The 26,889-nt window shown below is 39.7% G+C and overlaps 1 protein-coding gene across 1 annotated transcript in view; it reads left to right on the forward strand.

Moving 5' to 3' along the window:
- Positions 1-26,889, forward strand: part of LOC124773398 (disks large homolog 5-like) — a 192,856-nt gene that overhangs the window by 81,843 nt on the left and 84,124 nt on the right. The window contains exons 12-20 of the mRNA XM_047249398.1: positions 182-312; positions 3,680-3,830; positions 4,307-4,429; positions 5,372-6,652; positions 6,991-7,157; positions 13,408-13,584; positions 16,471-16,612; positions 17,825-17,948; positions 24,977-25,223. Of these exons, the coding sequence (XP_047105354.1) occupies positions 182-312; positions 3,680-3,830; positions 4,307-4,429; positions 5,372-6,652; positions 6,991-7,157; positions 13,408-13,584; positions 16,471-16,612; positions 17,825-17,948; positions 24,977-25,223 (2,543 nt within the window). The remainder of the gene's footprint in view (positions 1-181; positions 313-3,679; positions 3,831-4,306; positions 4,430-5,371; positions 6,653-6,990; positions 7,158-13,407; positions 13,585-16,470; positions 16,613-17,824; positions 17,949-24,976; positions 25,224-26,889) is intronic.

Here is a 26,889-nt window from a genome sequence, read left to right on the forward strand (position 1 = left end):
TTTGCAAGATCAATGTCTTAAGAGACAGTAAATGATCAGCAGCAGTTTCTACCTAATTGTCCATTTAATTATAGTGTTAATAATATTTTTACACTTTGGCATAAGAATTCATTGTAGAGTCATTAAATAGTGTGGAAATTTTTCTTAGTTAATAAGTAACTATTGTTTTTGTTATATGCAGAGTGGTTTGGCCTCTGATGATGATCTTGGATTTGATCTCGTTGGTGGTAGAGATGATCCCCAGTACCCAAATGACAGTGGAATATATGTATCATCAATCACAAAAGGCTCAGTGGCAGATGGCAAGCTGAAGTAAGTGCAGCTACTACTTAATTCTTTTTAAATTGTTGTAGATTAAGAAGTGATGCACACAGATGGCAATTTTTTAAATATCTATGCAGTACAGGATTCCATGCAAATAAGTAATAACATATATTTTGTACATAATGACAGTATTATGAAAAGTTGCTACCGGCCACACAGCGGAGATGGTGAGTTGTAGCTAGGCACAACGAATAGGCTGTCAAACAAAGCTTTTGGCCAAACAAGCCTTCATCAGAACAGGCAACATATACACATACACTCATGCAAACACAACACATGCAAACATGGCCACCTTCTCTGGTTGCCAAGGCCAGACTGCCTTTTTTGGAAAGAGCAAGGATTCATGGCGGAGGATAAAAATGCATAAAAAACTTAAATAATGTAGAAATATGTTCAAAAAATTCTCAAAAATACATCAGAACACTTCAGAAAATTCACAAAATGATGAAGTGGGTGAAGTATGGGGAAACAAGATGAAATATGAGGGAGTAGGACAATAGTGAAAGGTGAAAACCAACTGAAATTGACGTGAAAACACTGAGAGATAAAACAAAAATAAATAAATAAAAAGATTTTAATGCGGGTTGCAGGTCTGCGGGTGAATAAGAGTCAAGGAGAGGGACGGGAGATGTGACTAGATTAGGTGAAGTTAGTATGTGTGAGCTGGAATAGAGAGGAGAATGAGTGGGGGTGGGGAGGAGTTAGTAGGGTGAGATAAAAGTTAGTGTGGCATAGGAAGATACAGAAAATTACATGCAAAAATACACAAGAGTGACGCAGGAAGAGTGATCAATTTGAAGGTCTAGGATCAATGATATCGACAGGATTAATGTGGGACATGAGATGCTGCACGAATATTCAGTGTGGTCCTGTAGTTGTTTGTTGAGTGTGGCTGAGACAGTTGATACAGTGTGGCTCATAATTAGAGCATGAAATACGATTTGGAAGGTGACAAATGAAAGACAGGAGAGAAGACAAAGAAGGGCAGACACCAAGTATAGTAATGCATTAGGAAATAGTAACAAAGGAAAACAGCACTGGGTTATGGGATGGAAGAAAACCATCAGGCAAAATCAAACAATGGAAAATCTGGGATGGAGTTGCTACTCACCAACAAAAAGACTGTCAAATAAAGCTTTTGGCAAAACAGGCCTTCATCACAACACACACACACACACACACACACACACACACACACACACACACACACACCTGCATTCTCTGACTTCCAAGGCCAGACTGGCCTAAGAAGCCTTCATCGGAACACACACATTCATACAAATGCAGCTCACACACGTGACCAGTCTTTGGCTGCCAAAGCCAGGCTGTGGTTGTGTGTTTAGGTGTGTGTGTGTGTGTGTGTGTGTGTGTGTGTGTGTGTGTGTGTGTGTGTGTGTGTGTGTGTGTGTGTTCTGATGGAGGCCTGTTTGGTCGAAAGCTTTCTTTGACAGTCTTTTTGTTGTCCCTATCTGCGACTCAACATCTCTACTATATGGTGAGTAGCAATTTTCCTTTTCATAATATTCTTATTATTCCATCCTGGATTTGCCAGTGTTTTATTTTATATGTAAATTATACTTATTCATCAAAGAACAAATAGTTTTCTTTACTGTAACTCACACTTAATATACAGTTCTGGATCTAAGTTTCTTTGGATACTTCTTTTCTTCAGTCCCCATTTCCTTCTCTCTGATCCTTTCTTCTACTAATCATTCTTACTCAGTTGTTCTCCAACACACTTCCTCAATCCATCCCTGTACTACCTTCATCATGCTCCATTTCTACCCTATTATTCTTTGCAGTCAGGTCCATAGCTCCCTCTCTCATCCCATATTACCTATAGCTAGAAGGAGAGCCTCAGGTAAAGGTTGGAAGATGTGCTTAGGAGTTAGTGGCAAATCGAAGTTTTCCGAGTTCATCTGTGAAGTGTACTCAGAAGACTCAGTCAATAGGAGTACTATCCACACAATCATATGTGGAGGGGTAAAGAATCCAGTTGAGCACACATTTGTAACTTGAAACATATAATTGAGACCTTGCTTCAGAGCTAACTAGCAAGAAAATCCCTCATTGCCCCCCCCCCCCCCTGCTGCCCCCCCCCCTACTCCCTCTGCTGCCCCCCCCCCACGCGCACACACAGACACACACACAGACACAGACACACAGACACACACACACACACACACACACACACACCACAATCTCACCAAACCACATTGGTACAGCCAACTATGTTGTCTCATCACTGTAGCCCAACTGGTGGCAAGGGCTGTCTCTGGGAGATAAGATCAGAGAAGGAAGGAGGGAAGGGAAGAGTGGAGGGAGACAGGGGCTGATGGCTGGAAGGGAGAGGCAGCAACAGTACTGGATAGGATTGTGGGATTGGTGGTGGGCCTACACTCATGCAGGGTAGTAAAGTTGCTGTAGTACTCAAAGTATGTGAGTATCTGGTTTTTTTGGTGTGGTTGTTACAGATGGCACAGACTGTGAAGCAGATATTGACATTAAACATTTTATGTCCAGCAGTATGTTAAGTCACTAGATGGTCAACTTTAGCAACTTCCAAGCTGTGTCCAAGAGCATATGCTTCAGGGAACAGTTGATTAGTAGTTTTTCACACATAAAAGGCTATGCAGAAGTTGAGGTGGAGTTGATACTTGACAGGTTAATTATCACACTTGTTCCTACTTATTATAGGATATAATATGCCGGTGGCAGGACTAATAAAGGTATGCGGGATGGCTGCATAGAAGAAGCCCCATACTTGGGTTTTCCCATTATCATGTGGCAGACATTGGGAGTACCTACACTTCACTGTTACCACATGCAATTTCCTCTGTATATATCACAGTAGACTCACCAGGCTACTTTCATATCCTGTTCCCTTCTGCCTCTCCCTTTCAGCTGTCAGCTCTCAGTCTCTCTTTCCAGCTGCCTCCCTCCCCCCTCCCTAGTTCTTTATTCTTCGCATACAATCTGTCTGACATAGCCACAACCTCAGTCGAGCTTCAGGGAAGAGAAAGTGTATTTTAATGCCCGCCCCCCCCTCCCCCCCCCCCCCTGCCCCCCCCCCTCACCCCCCCCACACAGAGAGAGAGAGAGAGAGAGAGAGAGAGAGAGAGAGAGAGAGCTCTGAATTTTGAATCTTTGCTTTGGAGTTTCAGTTTAATGATGGACATTGATAGTTTCAGGAAAGTTAATTGCTGTGTGTTTAATGAATTTGTTTCCAGTAGTACATGTTTGACTTATATTATTCTCATGAAAATTTTCCCAGTTTACACTGAGACTTTCTGGAGATTGATCTTTGCATATGGTATACAAGAGCTGCAAATCTCATATAAAGATTTTTTCACAGAGTACATGACTGTATCAGTCGTGTTAATAACTTGGACTGCAGCAATGTAAGCAAGCGTATGGTGGTTGAGACAGTACGCTCAAGTGGTGGCATTGCCAGCATGGTGGTGCGGCGAAGACGAATTGGGGGCCGCTGTCTGTACACAACACAGGTGTGTCTTATTTACTGTTTTAATGCTTTATTTGTTTCTCTGTGTCCTCTGCTTCATTGTTGATTGTTACGGTAGTAGCACAGTAAAGTTACACAGGTGAACAACACTGTTACACAAGTGAACAACGCTGTTATCACACTGTTGATATTATGTACCAATATAATGAAAAGGATAGTTGCGAGCTGCGAGAGAGTGTGGTGATGTGTGTGTGTGTGTGTGTGTGTGTGTGTGTGTGTGTGTGTCAGTTGCATTTGCATGAGTGTGTGCATGTGTGTATGTTGTCTATTTTTGACAAAGGCGTTGTTGGTGAAAAGCTAACTTTCCACCAGTCTTTCTGTTGTGCCTTTCTGTGACTCAGCATCTCCGCTGTATGGTGAGTAGCAGCTATCCTTTTCATTATATTGTTACATTCCATCCTGGATTTTCCACTGTTGATATTAAGCACTTGAAAGTAAAGCAAAAATTTTCTCTTGAAGTTGCAGTTGAATATGACAGACCATGGCCTCACGTTGGAAACTGGTATTTACATATGCAAAATTACACCCGGCTCTGTAGCAGCAAAAGAGGGAAACTTAGCTGTTGGAGACAGAGTGCTCAGTGTAAGTATATTAATGGCACAGTCATAGATTTATATCCTTCTAGTTTCTTGAGTGTACTGACTCTGGAGAAAAGTTCTATGTCCTTCAAAGTGAAGAAGAGCAGCAACTATAGATCAGTATAACATTTGTGTCTCATCATTGTTGTTGGTACAGTCTGAAGTCTCTTACAATCACACACATTGACTTAGCAAGTAAAATGGTATCATCAGAGCAGAGAAGAAAGTCCACAAATATTTATAGTTCCTTCATTTGAGTTCAGAATAACTTCTTCGGGCCGTGAATTTCAGACGTCAGATGTTTTGCTGCCTTGTGTGTGCAACAGCCAAACTTACATCCTCTTTGCTGTCATGTGCTGATCTCTTGTGGAATGGTGGTGAAAATCATTAAGAGAATTCATGCTTGTGAATCACTGATGTGGTGTTTAGGTGATGTGGGTTGTGCACAGTAAATTTATTATGTTGCATTGCTTAGGCCTGTGTGTATCTTTGAAGTGATGTGTATTCTAGTGATTACCAGCATGGAATAATGTGAATTAGTTGCAGGTCGTCCATTTTGTTCTTTTGATGCATTTTCTTTAAGCTATATGTTTTGTTGTGTATAAATTCTGTGTGGGAAAGTTTCTGTAACTTGGATCTGATTATTTAAAGTTTGTGGAGCAGAAGTAGCAAATGCATATAGTGTACAGATATCAAAGAGTGCTTTCAAGCAAACAAATGCCACTTAAAATTTTAAAAAAAGAAAAAAGCTTAAAACAGGCAGACATTAAAATCAGCATCTCTCCTGCCTGCTGTTGTGACAAATAATGCTTTTAGTGTATCTTGTTTATTTTTGTGTGTTTTAATATTGTTTTGGAATTGTCTTTTTCGTGTGTCTGTTACTGCTTTGTACACTTTTCTATGTTTCACAATTTGGCATGTTGATGGAGGGTCAATTTTCTTTCAGATTAATAACAAGACAATGGATGGCTTTAAAAGTGCTCTTGAAGCGATGGCCATATTGGATGAACCTACAGATATCATCACCATAACAACATTGAAGGCCTTATCATCTGTGAATTGTTCTCACTCATGTGGTCACATGCTGAGTATTGAAGAAGAGAGAGGGTATTTTGGTTCATCTAATTCATCATCCAGAGCATTAAAGGAATCCCCCAGTAACGCACAGAAGATGGTAAATCGCTGTTGCCAGACTGAAGGAGAAAAACTTTATGTGACAAATCCATCTCAGGGTGAAGATTTTGTGTCAGACAGGAGGTATATAAATACTACTTTTGGGATAGGAGAGAAAGCTGTGTACAAGGTGACTCCTTCTCCTGTGGAGAAAGGAGGAAATTCTAGGGCTTGGGATATGGTACGAGAAACTATTGACATGGTCAGAGGCCGAAAACATGCCAAAGACAGGAATCACGACTTGCCTGAAGAGAAAAAGCATCGCCAGAATCAGTCCCCCAATACTTTTGAGCGAGAGCAAGATGATGCACTGGCAGAACTGGATTCCGTCATTGAAAGTTACCACGGAAAGCCAGTGACATTAAAACGTAGCAGGCGACGTGCGGGTAAAGAGGCTGAACGTAATGGAGGAACTTGGCCAAAAGCTCGAAATGGCCCCATTATTGAGCATACCACAGGCACTATTCTCCATCCTCGAAGACATAAAGAAAGGTTACCTCTCGCTGCACTGTTGAATGATCCACCAAAATACTGTTGTCCACCAGCAGACACCTCCCATGAAAGGACAGCCTCTTGCACTGCTGGTTCTTCCAATTACAAAGCAAATTCTCCTGACAATGCAAATATTCACTACAGTAAATCAAGTCAGCTGCTTTCAGGTCAGAAATCATTTACTCCTGCTCCATTTAAGGAGCTACTCTGTGAGAAAAATGATAGGATTAGGGGACCATCAGATGCTAGCATTGATTTGTCTGTGAAATCTGGGAATGTGGGGAAAGAGGTGATGGAATATTATGTGAAAAAGAAAAAGTATCCACCAAGTGACAGTGAAGATTCCCACAGCCGTATACATTCCCAGTTGTATGGTGCTGTTAGGTCATATCCGTTTAACCCGTATCCAGTTGCACATCATCATCCACATCCCCATACAGAATCAACTGCCAACAGATACCCATCTCCAACATTGCTTCCTTCATCACAGAGTGGTGAATCTATTGGAATGACAGATATGAGATCATATTGCTTTGAACCTTCATATGCTCCACCATCACAGGTAAGCACCTTTTATTCATATGGTTGATGTTGCTCACAAGTTGATGTGTGTTGAATTTTATTCCTGAGTGTATTTTAATTTTAACCTCATATAATTTAGCTGAGAAAGAAACTGAGAGGCTCTTTTCCTTATGCATAAGTTACTTGTAGCTGCATTTTACACGAACACTGTGTTCACTTTTAGAAAAAGGATCCTCACTGTTACTGTTTTTATTGTTTGTGAAGTAGTTTGTTATACGCTCAGAACTTATATGAATTAACAAAGGTAAAAACTTTGGAAAGTTGTGCATTTATTCCATTCCTTTATGTAATATGTATTTTTTTAATGTGCTTTGACAGGGTTTTCATCACACTCACTCTCCATCTGTAGATCTTCCTTATAAACCACGACCAGTATTGCCAGCTCATTCACATCCAGGATATAGAGGAAATGATGACATGAACATTGGCTATTCATGCTGTGAGGGTGGAACATTCCCACGAAAAAAAGAAAATCAGAGAATACGGTAAAAATTTCCTAATGAACTTATCTCTCTTTAAATTTCAGCATTGCTGTTGAATGATTGATTGAAGTTACCTCTCTTGTCTTCCAAAGGGTAATGATTTTCAGAAGTAGAAGTATGAGACATTCCAGTGGAGTTGGTTGTATTCTGCAGTCTATCACTGAGAGTGCAATTGTTTTCTTGCTGCCCTCTCCACCACAAAAGGTCATAATCGGAACTGGTGAAAATTGCAGTTGTATCTAGAGAAAAATTCCATAGTAAACATTGAATTTCTGGCTGTTTTAAGTTGTTGTAACATAAACAAAAAGAGAAGTAACCCACAAAATTCTTAATTTATTTTTTTATTTTTTTGGGGATTGGGGAGGGGGAGGAGGGAGTCATTGTTCTGTTACATTGTGAAATTATTAACAAAGTCTGAAGAAGGAATTAAAAGTTTTGTGAAACTGGTGATATTCATAATGAACAGGTTCTCATGCTTTCCAATTTTACTAAAGTAAAACAATACTGTCTGAACAGGCCTTGAAAGGCCCAATGATACTAACTGACCGCCCTGTCGTCCTCAGCCGATATGCATCACTTGGTGCGGATATGGATGAGCATGTGGTCAGCACACTGCTCCCCCAGCCATTGTTAGTTTTTGTGACCAGAGCCACTATTTCTCAGTCAAATAGCTCCTCAATTGGCTTGCAAGGGCTGAGTGCACCCCGATTGCCAACAGCACTTGGCATACTCGGACAGTCGCCTATTCAAGGTCTTCTCCTAGATATGATGTGGCAGCCTGATTCTGATAACACACACCTGCTAAAACAGGACAGTAGGTGTCAGTATGTGATTATTAGCCATTGCCAGCTTACCTGGTGGAAGTCTTGAAAAAACTGTGGCATGGAAGAAATAGGGGCTGCATATGATTCGTTGTAGTGATGTCACAGTTTAACTGGGTTATTGAAATCGTTGGAGGGGTGATACTCATTTAGTTACGCATAAGTTCTGAGCTTGAGAGGAGCTCAGTTGGTCAGTTTCTTGTAAGTGCTGGTACATCTAATAAATGTAATGTGCATGTTAATGGCAGTGAAAGCTATTGACAGTTGAATATCCTTCTGGAATATTACAAGCTTGGAGGAGTTTGTGAGAAACAGTGATGTTTCAGGTCTGAGTTAGTACAAGGAGTTGGATCAGTGGCAGCTTGTGAATATACATTATGGATGTTCACAGATTTTTAGATTCAAATAAATTTGAGGGTGGGAAATTAATAGCATCTGCTGTATAACAGTTATGCTTATCAACAATGCAACTAAAGGCACCACCAATAATAATATTAGCAAGAAAAGTAGTAGTGATGATGATGATGATGATGATGATGATGATGATAATAATAATAAGATGCATAACTTATCTGATGAAAGGATTGTTTTTGTGTAATTTTGTTGTTTTGTACATAAGTAAGTGCAGTTTAGGGCAATAACAGAATTATGTGTAAGCTTTCGCAGCTCTCCATTTTGCATTTTTGTGTAAGTGAGAGTTTTTGCGCTTTTCCATTTTTTCAAACAAATGTATAAGATCCCTAATAGATATACGAGTTCATGAATTTACTTCCATGCTGAAAATCAGATATTCTTATGCTGCGCCCACACAACAACTTGTGCTAACTGTACACCTCCTTATTAAATGTGCGCTTGTAGTCAAGCTTATTTGTATTCGTCATTCTCTCAATTGAAGGATCTATTCACAGAAGCCCTAGCTCCTGTGCGGCTAACTTTTCCTGGTAAATTACTTTTCTGTTCCCAGAATAAAATTTTTGCTTTGCGCTGATTTGAAACTTCCTGGCAGATTAAAGCTGTGTGCTGGACCGAGACTCGATCTTGGAACCTTTGCCTTTCACAGGCAAGTGCTCTACCAACTGTGCTACACAAGCACGACTCACGACCTGTCCTCATAGCTTCACTTTTCTGTTAGCATTTAAAATAGATTAAGCATAGTTCAAATTAACATTGCCCATGAAAGTCGATTCCCGCATAGTAAACAACTAACTGCAAACACACAGTGCTGTTTGTGGAAATGATTAAACTGAAGTAGTAATGTCTACCAACATGTTCACTTGACTCAACTACAAAAGAGGTGCCGAGATCCATAAGGGCCTATAGCGCACTACTGTCGATCCCACATTTAAGTGAATATCACAGAAACCAGTGATAAAGTTTTTTGTGAATTTTCGTGTATACAATGTGGGCTTATAGCACAGATAAACCTGACTCATCATAAGATCAACAGATTTCAGAAGCATGAATAAATGCTACAATCTCACAATCAACGGTGATGTGCTTTAGGCCCTTATGATTCTCAGTACCTCAAATGCCTTACTGTATGATAAAATTCTTAACTTAATATACTGTAACTCATTCAGAAACCAACAAAATAGGTTTACTGTCAGTACAACTTTAACATATACTGACATCTGATCCAATTTTACTAGAGTGTATAGTGAGTGTATTAGCATATATCATCCAGCAAGATTTATTCTGAGTGAACGGGGATAAAAGTCTGCTGCAGTGTGCGACCACCTGGTGGCACAGATGTAAACTTCTAGTTGAGTGGCAAGGGCGAGCTGTGCACATCATGAACCTACACATTGTTAGTCAAATCTGTATGTATTTGGCCGGTAAGGCTATTACATCACACGAGTTGCGCATTCACATAAGCTTCTTAAAATGTGCACAACTGAACGTGTGCTCACGAGCCTGATGACAAGCTTCATGGAGTCTAGGAGCAGTAACACGGTAGATTTAAGTTCTGTATCTTTCAGATTGTAGCATCTATATGACATTTTAAGAGCATTCATGGAAAAATAACCAATAAATCTGCAAGGTGTCGAGAATAAAATACTGAGATAGAATGTGATAAATTTGTTCTGAAAACAAAGTTTGTGTGAGAGTTCAATACGGTGACCATGGGTCCTCATCAGTTATGTGTATAGATGGTTTGTTGTGTACTTTTAAGTTCTCCAAATTCTGACTTATTTACAAATATAAAATTAAGTAAAGAATGTGATAGATGAATGAAAACTGGGACTCCATTAAGGGTACAGGGTACTTATGAATAGTGGAAAAATTGAAATTTTTTAAGACTATTAAATTCTATAGTCTTTCCTGATTACATTGATATATACATTATAGGGTTTCAAATGAAAAATATGTACCAAATTTTAAAGTTACGGTCATGTATGCCACCACACCCCCTTTATTTCTGTTACAGAAACCAGTATTATTTAAAAAGAACTGTGAACTTTCTGTTTCTAGTGATTATACATATGATTCATTGTATATGTTGGTAACAGTGCAGTTTTCTAGTGTCTGTAAATTATTATCTTTGCTAGTATTTACTTTTGTTTCGCTGAAGCAGTTTGTTCAGATGTTACTAAATGTTTGTTGCCCAAATGCTACATATATTTGTGGAAGTACACATCCTTTAGTGTGCAATAAATATGAACACGCATCAAGAAATTAAATAAAAGGAAATTCTGTGGTAACCAGTTAACAAACAAAGCAAGCCACACTGCTGAAAGTTACCTATGTATCAGTTCTTCTGGGAAGAAACTCCCACATGGTGGGCCTCGTGGTGTTTCAAATTTTTTCGTTAACAGTGATGCTGTTCGTAGCGGATTTGTTGTTGTTGTTGTTGATGATGATGGGGGCATCTTATCTTCTTTGATAAAGGAAGTGGCGAAATGTAAGCAATGTGTTGGTGTAGGCTGTCTGGAAATAACTGAACAACAGAGTAGCAGGAAGGGTTTAGCGTCAAAATTTGTTGTTTTTTGTAGATCCTGCAATAAATCTACCTCGAAAATGACTTCAAACATTGTGCATAATTCATATGATGTGAATTTGAAGTTAGTGTATGCAATTCGTGCAATAGGAAAAGGAAAAAAGGCTGATCAAACGTTTTGTGGTTTGATGGACCCTCCTCCTCTTCCTCCAGCAAGTACATAAAAATACTTTTAGGCACCTTGATGATTGTGTCTAAAGCATCTATGAAATGTGCAGTAGAAGAAACTGTAAATATTAGTGGAACCGGGGACATTACTGTTGCACTTGATGGGACATGGCAACATCGAGGACATCGTTCCGTGAATGGTGTTGCAAGTGCTACTTCTCTGGAGAATGGAAAAGTTGTTGATGTTGAGTGCTTATCTAAGTACTGCCACACCTGCCGTGGTAACACTGAAGGACGTATTGAACATCAGTGTTCTAAGAATTATGATGGTTACATTGGAGGTATGGAGTGTGATGGCTCTAAACATATTTCAGAGGTCAGTGCCCTTTTATAATGTTAGAAATACGATGCACCTAGGCAATGGGGACTCTAAAGCTTTCAATAAAATTAATGAGTTCAATGTTTATGGTGATACCGTGGTAACAAAACTGGAACATTTGAAAAAGAGGATGGGTGCTAGATTGAGGAAGCTATGAAGAGAAATGAAAGGAAAGTTGCTATCTGACGGAAAATCTCTGTCTGGCCGAGGCAGATTGACAGAAACTGAAATAGACCTTCTTCAGAGTTATTATGGACTGGCCATTAGACGAACTGCATGTCTGAATGATGTTACACCAATGAGAAAAGCTGTATGGGCCACCTACTTTTGATAAGTTGTCCATAGATGACCACCCTGTTAATGGACTTTGCTCTAAAGGAGCTGATACTTGGTGTGGTTACCAAAAAGCAAAAGAAAGTGGTCAGATATACCATCATAAGCATTGTCTTCCCGAGCCTGTTAGGAATGAAATAAAACCAATTTTTAGAGACCTAAGTGACCCTGTTTTGCGTAGTAAATGTCTTCATGGGGGCACTCACAATGCAAATGAAAGTTTCAACCATTGCATATGGGAAAGATGACACAAGAATGTTTTTGTAGGACTAAATACATTGAAAGTTGGTGTACTAGATGCAGTGATATTTTTCAATGATGGAGTGATAGGAAGGTTGGAAGTCCTGCTCACATGTGACAGACAACGAGGAAATGAAGCTGAAAGATTTGCTCTTCAAGTTACAAAAGAAGCAGGAAGTGCTAAAGGGAATGCCAAGAGGAAGCTTGAAGATGAAGAAATGCTGCAGGATGAAGACTATGCTTCAGAAATGTTCTGAGGCACAGTTTAATTGGACTTATATCTTCATTCACAATTTCCTGCAAGTTGTATTTTTGAGAATTCAGGTACGAATATTTCCTAAAGTTTATAAAGCATTGCTCTAATTTTTTTCTGTAACCTGCGATAGTCCATACTTATGTAGTAGACCTAAACTTTATTACAGAATCAACTAAATTATAGAAAAATAAAATTTTTATTAGGGAAAAAATTATAAAAATTAAAATGTAAGATGTATTTTTTATCCTTGTAATGGACGTAATAGGGGGAATTAAATAGGTCTAGTACCTCAGTCATCATGTCATGCATATCTGGTAAAAATTTGATCTTCTAATGTGTAACATTGGATTAAATGGTACCTCAATGTGAGGAAGCATTTTGGAAAAAAATTACATCCATTTTTTGTTATTTTTTTTAATAAGTCTAAGCTGGTTCAAATATATTCGAAATACTTCTAATTTGTGTAAAAAGTGTGCTGCATTACCTGATATCAACCAAAAATCTGTAAAACATATACATTATAAACAGTGCCCGAAAGAAATAGGTGTTGATTTTTATGTAATATTGAGTCAGAAAAGTACCCTGTATCCTTAAAGAGGATGAAAATTGATGCAAGAACAATCTTCAGTCTCGTTATCCTTTTTTACTTGTAACTATTAAGATTTTGTGCATTCTGGTCTGAGCTGCTGAAGATGACGGTCATGTATGCATGAGGTGTGCTTGCTTGTGTGAATGATGTGTGCATTTTTTTTCTGAAAAAGGCGTTGGCTCAAAGCTAAATGTGTAACACTCTTTTCGTTGTGCCTGTCTGCAACTTAATGTGTCACCTTTGTGGTGAGTAGCAATTTGTCTTTTCCTTATATTGTTGATATTCCACTCTGGAGTCTCCATTTTAAGATTTTGTTGTGTGTGTGTGTGTGTGTGTGTGTGTGTGTGTGTGTGTGTGTGTGTGTGTGTGTCTGTACCCCCACATAGTTGATATTTACTATAGTTGTTTTTTGTTGTATTTAGTTTCTTTCCATATCATGTGTTCAATCTTTCAACACTTGAATGATCAAAGTAACACCTTGTAAAATGTTATAATTTAGTAAGTTTGAATATTATTGTAAAAATTACAGAATCCCATCAAACCCCAGTGTGACAAGCAAAAGCAGTGCAGGAAAAGTATCAACTGGCAGCATTGAAAGAGCTTCAGACAGAGGCAGTCCCATGCCGACATTTCTGGTAGAAGTCTTGAGTCCTGGTCATAGAGAAAACAAGAGAAATTCTTTGCCTGACTATTGTTATTCACGGAAGTAAGTTCAGTGTTTCTCTTTAATTGTGGATTTGTATAATGTAAAGATATTTTATTTCTTGCATTGTTTTCTCATCTCTGTTTGTGTTGTTCTGTGTTACACATTCTTGAAATAAAAAATTTAAGAAGTAGAGGTAACAATGAACCGAAAAACAGAGATGCTGTGTCATGAAAAGATACATAAATGAAACAGAACTTTACTATATTTTGGGTGAATCCTTCTTCAGGACTAAAGAGTACACAAACATATCACACATACACTTCTATGGCTACACTGTCCCGGCTGACTATATTGTGCCACATCTGCAACTTGACTTACACAGTTGGGATGCCTTGCCGACACAGCAATATATTCAGTCTCCAACACATTTCCAAGTATTATTGAGTGTCTATGAGGCAATAATGTACCATTTAAATGTAAGCTAAAGGAGTTCTTGCTTGAAAAATGTTTCTGTTCTCTAGATGAATTCTTTAGTGGAGATGGTGGGTTGGTACCTACATATGTAGCATTTCTCGATAAGTTTAATAAACACAATAGATACACATAAGAGAGACTTGAGTCATCAGTAATACATACCACTTCACTATTCACAACAATCTGTCAATGCTGGAATAACTTTTGTATTATGCAACTGTAGAAATCCTGTGGTTATGAGGCAAAGAACTCATCAAGCCATCTTCGGAGTGCACTTTCATCCGGAAAGGAAGTTCCTTGAACATTATTCAATAGAGAGAAAAAAGGTGAAACTCTGAGGACACAAAATCAGGTGAATAAGGTGTATGCAGAATGACTTCCCAACCAACTCCTGTATAGTGCTTTTTGTCAGTCTAGCAGAATGTGGATAGGGACTGTCATGGAGTACCATCAGTTCTCACAGTCATTCTGGCCGTTATTCTTAGATTGCGTCTACAACATGTTTCAGCTATTGAGAGTAAATATCAACAGCAATGGTAACAACTTGGGGAAGCAATTCGTAGTGCACCAATCCAGCGCTGTTTCACTAGGTGCATAACATTATCTTTTGTGGATGGGGGCAGGTCTTTGTACAGGGAATTGCTGTTTTGTTTGGGCTCAGTCATTCCTTTCTTTTCATTATGTTAGTATAAAGACACAATTTATTGTCACCAATTAGGATACTGGATAGGGATAGCTGGAGTTGTTTATGAGCAAGCAGAGATGCACATATGGCCAACTGCTGAATTTCGTGATTTTGGCTTTGAGCATGCAGTACCCATACACCTAATTTTTGAACCTTCCCCATTACATGCAAATGTTGCATGATGGTGGAATGATCACAGTTCATCTAATTGCCTCTTCTCAAGTACACTGATGTGGATAATTATGGATCAGTATGTTTAAACGATATTCATCAAATCCCAAAGGTGTTCCTGAATGTGGAGAGTCACAGTGATCCTCCTCAAAATGAGAAAATCATTTTCTTCTCATGCTCTGTCCAGTGTTATTATCCCCATACAGGGCACAAATATTTCTCGCTGCCTTCGCTGCAGTCATCCCTCACCTAAATACAAACAGAAGAGTATGTCAGATTTCTCCTCTTGGCACTCCATTTTCTAGTGCCTACAGCTCCACTTACTATCTCAAAATGACAAAGTAACAATATACAAACTCAAATAGCAGCAGTGAACTACAAATAAAAAATGACAGTTGGTAATTAAACCCACAGCAACTGGACGATTAGCATGCGAAAGAAAAACTCTACAAAGTTATGCACCAACCTAATAGAAAAAATTATTTCCAATGTGTTTCCGTGGAGACCTGCTTTAACATGTCTTGCTGCTTTAAATGCATTAATTTGTGTTCTGCATGTCAAGATGGTCTTTCTTACTTTACAAAAACTGTATAAATAAATCTGAAATTTACTATTTTCTAATTTGTATTCTTAATCTTTGTGGTCCTTAATGACATTAACATAACAATGAATTAAATGTTTTGACTTGTCCTATATCCAAGTGTTACCAAACATCTGGAATATGTATTGCAATAAATAAATAAAATAGAAAATGAATAGTCGGAACAACCTAACTTTGTGTGTGTGTGCGTGCGTGTACGTGCACTTGCGCTCTGAAAACAGCAGAGTTGTATAAAAACTTGAAGTAATAAATTGGAAAAAAGAAAGAAAGCAAGTGTACCAAATACTGAGCAGTCACTGTTCTCTCTCTTACACAAGAGGGAAAACAGTGACTTCTCAGCATTTGGTTTACTTCTTTGAAGTAGCTATAATAGGTGTTTCTGTCTATTAATGTTTAACCTGGTTCATTCCGCATCACTGGAAGCTCTCCTTGATGATAGCATTCACTGAAAATGATATGGGAATGAGAGTGAGATTTTGTCTAGGACTCCGTTATGATTTCTTTCTGTATTCCTCTAATTTTCAGATGCATTCTTTTTGACCACACTGTACTTGTCTATTTATTTACTGTTCCCTTATCCCTAATAAAGCTGTCAAAGAATTTGTTGTTTGGGATTTTTTTTTCTAATTTTGTTACCATAATATGACACTACCAGTTTGGTATTATAGCCCGCGCACTCTGCACCAAAATGTCATCCACCATCTGTTTACTGCCGTAAAAATTTCCAGTGCATCTTCAGGGAAACATTTCTTGTTTTTGCCCCTAATATGGCAGCTGATAACATTTGCAGAGCTAAAGGATCCTTCTGCTTTATAGTGGCAGTGCTTTTACCCCTTATTGAGGTATTTCTCAAAGTCAGTTGCTTATAGCTGAAATGCCAGTTGCTTAGTCTACTTTCTGACTGCAGTAGAGTTTGTCAAAACACAGAGTGATTCACTGTTGTTTAAATGAAATGAAAATAATGTCTGCTTCTTGCATCAACTGGTAATTTAACTGAATTCTGTAATTTTTACAGACCTGCACCTGGAGAATTGAGAAGAGTGCACATAGATAAATCAGCTGAACCGTTAGGAATTCAGATTTCCTGTTTAGAAAGTGGCGGTGTGTTTGTATCTACTGTGAGTGAGCATAGCCTGGCTTCACAAGTTGGTTTGCAGGTGAGTGTAGCTTGGGGACTGAAAACACACTTTGCTTTTCCAGTGACTATACAATATGATTGAATGCTCTCATTTCACGTTCTTTCCTTGTTCTTCCTGCTATTGCACCTTTAACATAACTTGCTCACTGGTTGTAGTACCTCACACTGCAGAGTTCATTGAACTCCACTGTTATACACATTTCTGGTGGCTCCGTTATTCATTATATGATAAACTTATCTCTGTAAGTTAACTCGTGTAAGGGCACATGGGCAGTCATTGAAGAAACATGGTTCCCAGTGTTGTCATGCTTATGAAAGCCATAGCCTGTTCAGAACTAGAGTAGAGAACCAAGCTGTGGGAAATAGGAAAGCAATGGTAACAACTCACAATATAGTTGAAGTGCTGAGTCATCAGTAGGAATATGACTAAAACTGAAAATGTTACTGGCTTTCAGATGAATCCTCCCTCAGAAGTAAACATACATACATCTTTACAGCTTCAATGTCATTGCTGACTACATTGTAGTGAGCAAGGCCAGTGTAGCTGTGCAGGTGTGTGTGTGTGTGTGTGTGTGTGTGTGTGTGTTTGTGTGTTTGTGTTTGTGTGTTTGTGTTTGTGTGTTTGTGTTTGTGTTTTCTCTGTCTCTGACGAATAATTCATTTGAAAGCTAGCAATGATTTCACTATTATTGATGTGCCTATCAACAACACAACACATCACCTATATAGTGAGTTTTTACCCCTACAAGTTCTATGCACAATAGTAAAATGATTAATTAATGGCACAAGAAGAAATTAGGGACAAAATAAAGTTTACAATTTAATTATTATAAGAATGACTTCTTAAGATGACTCCTCTTGGTCAGTACTAACTTCACTAACATAATTGGCACTGTATTTTATTTATTTCATTCTGGATAAAGTCTAAAGTTACTTGTTCAAACAAGAATCAACAATACTACTTTCAAACAGTTGTGGAAATATACTGGATTAATTTTAAGTAAGAACATAAAATTATCTTTTCATGTCACTTTCAAGTTGAGATGATGTCATACACTTTGATACACCCCCCTCAAAACTGGATTTTACATGCTATTTTGGACAATGCTTTATATGGGTTAAGCTCTATAAAGCTTTACTAACAAATACACACTGCTTGCTAATATTAACCTACGTGCAGTTTCTCTAAGAGCTGGTGCCCATATATTCCACTTTTTGAAATTTATTACAGGTTGGAGACCAGTTGCTTGAGGTGTGTGGCATAAATATGCGGAGTGCCACATACCAGTTAGCAGCTAGTGTTCTTCGGCAGTGTGGAAACTCTATTACTATGCTGGTGCAGTACAGCCCAGACAGTAAGTGTAATTGATTTTATCCATTTACAAATTTACAAGATGAGTAATAGTAATTGTGTACAAACATTACTTTTATCAATTTTTCATTCTTCTGTTGTAGGAAGGTTCTGGTAAAATGTAAATGCTTTTGGATTAAAGGAGACCATTCACCAAAAAGCAGAAGCATCACATCTTCAATAGGCACACACAAAAGAAAGAAGCCATGTTACCTTTTGGAATAATTCTTTTTCGGACTAGAGTAAAATACACACAGAAGATGCACACATACACATGCTTACATATATGCACCTGTTCCCTACATGGTGCCGGCAGGACAAACAGTGCCAGTTCTGCATTTTGACGGGTGGAAAAGGTTGTGCTGGGGGATGTGTCGGGTGGGGTGCGTAGTAGGAGAGGGATTGAGAGTAGGTGGCTAATGGCTCAGAGGGAGGTAACCGTTTGCTGGCTAGGAATGCGGGAAGGAGGGTGGAAGGTACGTGGGCTAGGCACATGAAATGCAGTTGCCGGATCCGTTGTGGAGTGGAACACTTTTAAGGGGACATGGGAACACAAATAGGTATGGGGTCAAAGAACAGGAGAGGGGAAACTCCAGTCCTGTTACAGGCTTACCTCACCCAACAAAGCTGGGCCAACTGTGAAAGCAGCCAAGTCATATACCACCTCGGCTGCAAACACCACAAAGCTTCTTGTGTCAGTATGACTGCCAGTCAACTTTCCACCAGGATAACAGGCCACTGCCAAACTGTAATCCATACTCACCAAAACCCACAATCGCAACAGTCCTGGACACGCCATTGTAGCTCGCTGTTGTGCTCCCACTGAAAGAATTTCTGCTCTTGTTGACAAACTCCTCCAACTAATTGCCTGATATCTTGCCTCCCATAACAAAGATTCTAACTACTTCCTTCACTGACTCTCCACCATCCCCACCCCTTTACCTCCTGAATCCCTACTCATCACTGTTGATGCCACCTCCCTATACACCAACATCCACCATGGCCATAGCCTTGCCATTATTGAACACTACCTCTCCCAACGTCCTTCAGCCTCCAAATCCACTACCCATTTCCTTACACACCTTACTAACTGTATCCTGACTCGCAACTTCGTCTCCTTTCATGGGAAGGTATACAAACAAATTCGTGGCATAGCCATGGGCACCTGGATGATACCCTTGTATGCTAACCTGTAACAGGCCATCTAGAGGAAAGCTACTTTGCATCCCAAAACTCCCAACCCCTAGTCTGGTTCAGGTGATAACTTCATGATCTGGACTCATGGCCAAGCCACCTCATCCTCGTTCCTTCAGAACACCTCCTCTCCAATCTGGGCTACTCCTCAACCCAATGTGTCACATTCCTGGAGCCTGCCCTCTGCATTTCAACAGCTGTCATCACTTTCACACAAGAAAAACTCTCTCATATGACCTAGCAACATGTGGGTGACGTAGCTGCAGTGATCAGAACTCCCTTGCTCGGTATGCTGGAGGTCCCATTCATAGACAGACACTACCTGCCAAACCTAGTCCACGAACAGTTTTCATTATTTTCCTTTATCATATCCTCATGCACACCCAGTTGTCCCACCACCCACAAGAATCAGCTACGTAGGAGCAACATCCTTGTCACCCTAATAGTACCTTGGACTGGAACAGATGAACCGTATCCTTCATCAAGACTTTGATTCTTTCTTGTCATCCCCTGAAATGAGGGAAGCTCTACCCAAGATCCTTCCTACTCCTTCTAAAGAAGGGTCTCATTGCTCACCCAACCTACACAACTTCCTAGTCCATCCCTGTACCACCCTCAAACCAAATCCCTTGCCATATGCTGGGCCACCATTAAAAAAAGCCATGCGATATACTAACTCTGCTGCAAACATTGCACAGAGTTTTATATTGATGTGATTACCAGCCAGTTGTCCACCAGGATGTATGACCACCCCCAAACTGTTCCCAATAGCAAAGCTGACCACCTGGTGGCACAACATGCAGCTGAATGCAACAAACTCAATTTTAATGGCTGCTTAACAACCCGGGCCATCTGGATCCTTCCGTGGACCATCAGGGACATCTCCATGTCCCCCTTGTCATGTAATTCATCTGTATTATTTTTCTTTTCTCTTTTACCTTTAATTTTTATATTTTTCAGTGCAATCACACAAGCAGCTACAACTGTGACTGATTTTATCTCCAAAACATCATTTTTCCAAAATAATGTTTTTGAAGCTGTTACAATAATAGATAGAGGTCTGAATATGTTGCTTATATAACACTATTGGAGGCAATTAAGCTGTTAGTTTATATTTGGTATAGTAATTACCTTGGCTGAGTAAAGATAACATATGCATTACATTATAACGTGAAAGTGTGTTTTTCAAACAAATATGTTTCATTTTAGGCATAACCATAAAATGGCACTTTTTCTTCCATGCTCTAAATAAACTCCCATTGTGATATAGCATATTGGCGTACTGGGTGTTCAGTGTTTCGTGCTCTGTCTGAGAAATAAGGAGTATTTGATGGAAATGTTGCTGCGCACTGCTCAGCTGTGCATCAAGGAGCTATATCTAAGGGGCACTCCTCTCAAGTGCCAGAAGGTCTTATTCACTGTTCATCATAGAACCATTCTCTAAAGAGGAAAAACATTAATAAAACAGTTTAGTGGTTCTAGCTCGTAATTTTACTATGATAACATGATAAGTTTTGTGCTTCAAATTTTATCAATAGTTATTTTTTTATGATTTATTTAGGATGGGCACTTTGTTGCTGAAAAGAGATGATTGTTGCAGCAAAATTAAATAAGACCATACATTGTGTGAAGGTGATGACATCTGTGGAATGTCTGAAATCATAAACTAGTAAAGAGGGCCTCTCTAAAAGTGCATAGACATTGTTTGCCCTTCTGTTGCATGAAGTTATTCATGCAGGCCAAATTTCTAATGATGTTGCATGCAACACTGTGTAGCCATTTAATGATTACTGCATATGTGTGTGTGTGTGTGTGTGTGTGTGTGTGTAGATCGGGTGTGGGTGTGGAAAGGAGGGGGGGGGGGGGGAGTTTCACAATGAAGAGGGATGCAAGTTTGTTTGTAACTTTAATTCCTGCACTCTTGGTTTTATTTATCTCCTGTCCAGCAAGGATTTTGCAAAATTACATGAAGTGCAGTCTCTTACTAATTACAAGCTCTGTTCCAGATTGAAACAGTTGTATCTGTATTGCATTTTCTGTGTCCATAGGGGGCAGAGGCAGCACTGTTGCGTGTCAGAGCAACATGAGCAATTAGTATTATTATTGTGTACTGTGAGTAGTTAGTATTATCACTGTATACTTGTGGTTTGTTTGGCTTGGGAAATTTTTATTTTTGTTTTGTAAATGCTGGAGTATCATTATCAATTATCTCCATTTCAAAGGCACATGCTGTGCTAAGTTATTTCTCCACATTCTTTTGGAATCATTACAAAGATCTTCCAATACCCTTGTTTCTTTTATTTTCCTAAAATGGTAAACTTTGTCTAGTGAAGAAGTGGAAGAACATGTAAAATAAGGGAAAGGGAACTGCTCACCTACAGTGGACTGATGCATGGAGCACAGGAACATATAACAGGAAACAGAATTCACGCTAGCTTTTGAACTCCTGCTCTTTTTTCAAGAACAACTGCACATGCGTGCAAACCCCCCCCCCCCCCCCCCCCCCCCCCCCCCACCCACCCACCCCCACACACACACACACACACACACACACACACACACACACACACACACACACACACACTCCTCTCCTGTGACTATGAAAGAATAGAACTGGAAGAAGTACTTTGTGTTTACTTACTGACGTGAATTACTTTTGTAAAGCTTGGTTCTAGAACTGGAAGACAGATTTGAATGACAGCTTAAGACAGAAGTAATAGATGTTAAAATCCCATTGTTGGTTCCTAAATTTTCTTGTTTTGTGTTCCTTGATTTGGGTTTGTTGCTTATTTTCTTAATTCCTGATTAGCTTATTAGGCTACAACACTTCTCATTCCTTCAGTGGTTGAGGGAACCATTGATATTAAACCTATGTAGTTTTGAAATCTGATCCTTTTTTTAAACACCCTGTATTATAATCTGTTCAACAGTGTTGTCATTGAAGCATTAAATTATATATCAGTTATAGTAACCCTTGGCTGAGGGGTGTGCCAACTATGTGATAGACATGCATGTGTTGAAGTAACAACTGTTTGTTTATTGACCACGAACTAACTCAGTACAGCTTAGAGGATGAAGGTCCTCACATGAGGACAATAAAATGTCCTTATGTAGTGATGTGTAATGAAGGCCAGTGATGAAGCCCACTATCATCAGTAGCGGTGATGTACTAAAGAAGCGGGCCATCTGGAGTGGCTATCAGATGGCAGTGACTTTGACGTTGGCAAAGGACACAAGTCCAGTGTAGTGGCACCTTGCGAGGGTCTGACATAGGGTTAGTTGCTGTGATGCTAGCGAAGCCGTGGGGCGGCACAGCCGATGGGTAGCAGCAGTGGCATATGTTGTGATCCAAAGTGTAGGCTCAAGGACGACTGGTACTTGGTCTGGAACCTGAAGCTGAACTGCTGTTGAGATGTTGAATGGTGACCTAAGTACCCATCAGTAGAGGAATACTGGTGCAGTGTCACGTGGACATGGGAGCGCGTGGATATGAATAGGCACCTGTGACTGCAGCCCTGTTTACCATGATTTGCATGCCATGTATTGGTGTGGCTTGTGCACCTGGACACTGTGGTGGCTGCAGGCGGCTTGGTGGTAGACAGCACAGCGACTCTTCTTTTGACAACCAACCTCCTGAGGTAAGGGAGGTGTCATAGCTGGCTCTCAAAGCATATCCATGAGTGAGGTAGCCCAATGTGCAGTGGTCCAGTGCTGCAAATACTACATCCCTCTCCCCTCGAGGGAGGTGGTGTAACTATCTCAGAGAAATGCAGCTTCCAGGGAAAGAGGCACCAGACAGCCACCAGAACTAGCTAGAACAAGACAACAACAGAACCAGTCACTGTAGACAAAATTTGATCCTGACACAAGAAGCATGCCATGGCCATGTAGGGAAGTGGTAACAGGCAGGGAAGGCTTGGGTGGAGGCTGGGATGGAAGTGAAGTGTCCACAGAGGCACAACACAAGCCTGGAATAACACAAAATGGGATTGGAGATGCCAGTGGGGTGCCTGTGTGAAAAGCAAAGATGGCCATGTAGGAGGCAGGTACGGAGGCTGCTACTCCCGGGAACAGCGATGGGAAGGCCCACCGTGACAGAGCCAGCAATGACAGCAGGAAAGGCTGCTTGGTTGGCTGCGAAGGTGACCACAATAACAGTGACGATGACAGACGGAGACAGATTTGTGAGGGCAGGCTGTGATAGTGGTGGTGATGACCTGGATGGCTGGTGAGTGTACGGGCACCAGTGTAACAAGGTTGGCGAGTACAGGGGCTCCTGCTGTGACAGGGCAGGCAAGGATAGGAGGGCTGACTGCGACAGGACTGCAACAAAAAGATAGCCGTTTGATGGCGTTACCTGAGTGGGCTGTGCTGGTACCAGAGGGGCAGCTGACATTGAGCTCTGTGAACAAGAACAGAGTGGCACTGTATGACAGCATTGTAACTAACTTAATGGTAGGTGGCCCAGCTTATCATACACAAAAACTAGATACCTGTTGTGGAAAAGAGCTGGAGAACTTTTAAGTGTATTGAATGGTGGACTGCAGGAGGTCCTGAGTTGCCCAAACCCTGAAGTGAAGGGCTGGAAGCAACATGAGCTCTGGAGAGGGGAAAATACACTACAAATGAATTAGAACTTGAATATACCCAGAGACACGAGAAATACACAGATTGACAAAAAAGGGAAGAGGGAAGAGAATGCACATAGGGTAAAGTTATCAATGGACCACCAGACTACACAGAAGAGAAACATTGCCCAAGAAGTTGCATGCACCTGCTGAGAAATATGAACACGAATTGCTACGGAATGCCTACCAGAAGTGAGACAAGTAAACAAATGAACATAGATACAGAATCCAAGAATAGAATACTCCATGTCCAGTACATGAGCCATCAGTGGGAAGAAGGCTGGCCATGACTGCATTGTATGGGTAAGATGCGACATGGCTTGGTGTTGGGCTTGGTGTAGCAAAGGAAGGGCAGCTGGGTGACGGACAAGACCAAGAGCTGGTGCTGCAGCCAGGGAACCATGAACAGGGGCTGGAGTGGGTGAATCTTGAGCAAGCACTGCACTTTAAGTATTACACATATCATGTAACCATTATCATCATCAGCTGAAGTATATGGCAAACACGGGAAGAGCACTGTATCATGAAACCAATTACTTTCATCACCAATATTAGCGCTTGGCTGAATGATGTGCTGAGTGAGAGATTGAGATGCACACATTGAAGTAACAACAGTTTGTTTATTGACCACAAACTAGCTCTCTAGTACAGCTTAAAGGATGAAGGTTCACACATGAGTACAACCGAAATGTCCTTCTGTAATAATGCATAGCAAAGGCCACTATGATGAAGCCCAGTCTCGTCGTTAGTGGCAATGAGTTGGTGTTTCTTCTGGATTGGTTGTCGGACAGCAGCAGCTGTGATCCTGTCAAAGGCCATAGGTGTAGTGTAGCAGGACTTTCCAGGGCAAGCTGATGTATGGTCAGCGGCTATGATTCTAGCAAAGGTGTGGGATGGCATGGCTGATACGTAGCAGAAGTGGCAGGTGTTGTGGTCCGAAGCATTGGCCTGAGGGCAGCAGGTATGTATAATGCGCTTCTCTATATGATTTCCACCTGGATGGTAATCCCTATGACTGTGAAATCTGCATACTTGAGAACGTCATAGAATTTATCATGAAGTTACCAAAATTTAAAAGTTTATCTAGCTGTGGCAGTAATAATGAGCAGTAAAATAAAGAAGAGGGAAAGTTCAAAGGAAGCAGATTACTTGTTTCAATTGGAGAACTCTCCCATACATGATAAAAATAATTACTTTTGTGTGTTTACAGAGTACCACGAGCTAGAGGGATCGGTAAGTTCTAGTAGTGATGAGAGTCCATCCCATTCTGGCTCGCCTACACCATGCAATTCTCCTGACACAACCCGTAAGCCTACACCATTGCAGTTGGGGGAATTGCCACCATCTGCAATCTGTAATCTCCGTAGTGGTACGACACCATCAGGTCATGGGACCCTAACCAGAAGCAAAATTGCCCAAGCTGTTTCATCTCTCACACGTCAGAATGCTACCACCAGGTAATCATAACATTTCCTCATGTTTTATGTTTCTTGGCTATAGTCACACCACACAAGCTTATCTCAAGAAGCAGTACAGTTTAGTGGTGTGTCTCCATCTCTGGTTTTCTATCTGACATCTGTGATTTATGTCAGTTATCGGCTACCAGCTATTTGCTGCTTTACTTTGACATGATTGTGACACATAAATAAGGGTGGAAAACAATTATTTTATTTTATTGCCAATTTCAGTGTTATTTTGTGCCAGCTTATTTTTTTCAAGCATTATATGTTCTTCATTTTTGTCTTATTTCATTTTTTCAGTGTTATTTTGAAAGTGAAAACAAACCTATCAGTTAAATTATATTTATTGACATTACATTTACAATGAAACTTTGCTTTTACACTTTCAAAGGGACTTCAAAAAAATAGTGTAAAATGTGGGAAAGAACTTTTTAAGCAATAAAAGTTATGTATAGGGTCCCCCCCCCCTTTTTCATTTTCATAGTTTATTTATGATATATGTGCGTAGTAGGCATTATCCAGTAAAGGTTATCTGCATTTACTATTATGTTTATCCAATAACGTAATTGGAACTGGAACACTGTCTTGGAAGTAGAAATGTTTGACTTGATTTTGTTTATCATAATTCATGTTTTTGGAAAGTATGCAGTTTTGTCATTCATTATCTAAATCATAAAATACCAAATAAATTACCTATTTTTTCATGTTTAGAGCAAAGGTGTCCAACAATTTAGTCCCACTATCAAGCACAAGTATTTATATACGTATTTGTGTGATGTTTGCATATGTGATGATCTGTGTCTCTTGCAATCTAGTTGTCATTTGAGATAATAAGACACACACACACACACACACACACACACACACACACACACACCACACACACACACAAACACTTGTGTGCACAAACCATCACTCACGTGAGTTGTGTGTGAAACATCACAAAAAATATGTACATAAACATATGCACTTTACAATGAGAATAAATTTTCGAAACATATTTTGCTAAGCTTGAAAAAAATACTTAACTGGTGCAGTGTTTTGCGAATGTGCTTTCGAGTTATCATGATGAGAGCAACAATCACAAAGTTGTGCATGCGCAGTAGACTGAAAACTGTTGTCATTGGTCATTATTTGAACAAACCTAGTTACTCCTATCAGCCACCTCATCAAGTAGAAGTTGACAGCAGAAGGAGATAAAGAACAAATTTCTTGATGCAATAATGTACCAGCAGCCATAAGGGATCAACAAAGATTAAAAGAACAAATTGTTCAGACTTATATTGATACAGACCTTTTGAGTATTCGTCCTGGTTTCAAGAAACTTAACCGCATAACCTTTGTAAACACTGCCATGTCTGTGTTATTTTATGTCAATTACATCAGTGTTTTCTCCATGAACACTGTTTTATGAAGTGTAAATCATGGGAAAATTATAAATATGTTAATGTGAAACTGGATGCAAATTAACATTGTGAACATACAAAATTTGATGAGAGTGATAAAAAATGTCATAAACAGCGGGAAAATTTTATTCTGGGAACATAAAAGTGAGTTTATACAGTATTTACATTGCAAAAAAAAAGAACCTTGTGTTAACTATATTAAATCTAATCTGTTTAAAAAAAATTGCAAAAGAGAGCATTGTCATAGCATCACAGAT

Source organism: Schistocerca piceifrons, chromosome 2, assembly GCF_021461385.2.
Source record: "Schistocerca piceifrons isolate TAMUIC-IGC-003096 chromosome 2, iqSchPice1.1, whole genome shotgun sequence".
Classification (NCBI taxonomy): Eukaryota; Metazoa; Arthropoda; class Insecta; order Orthoptera; family Acrididae; genus Schistocerca; species Schistocerca piceifrons.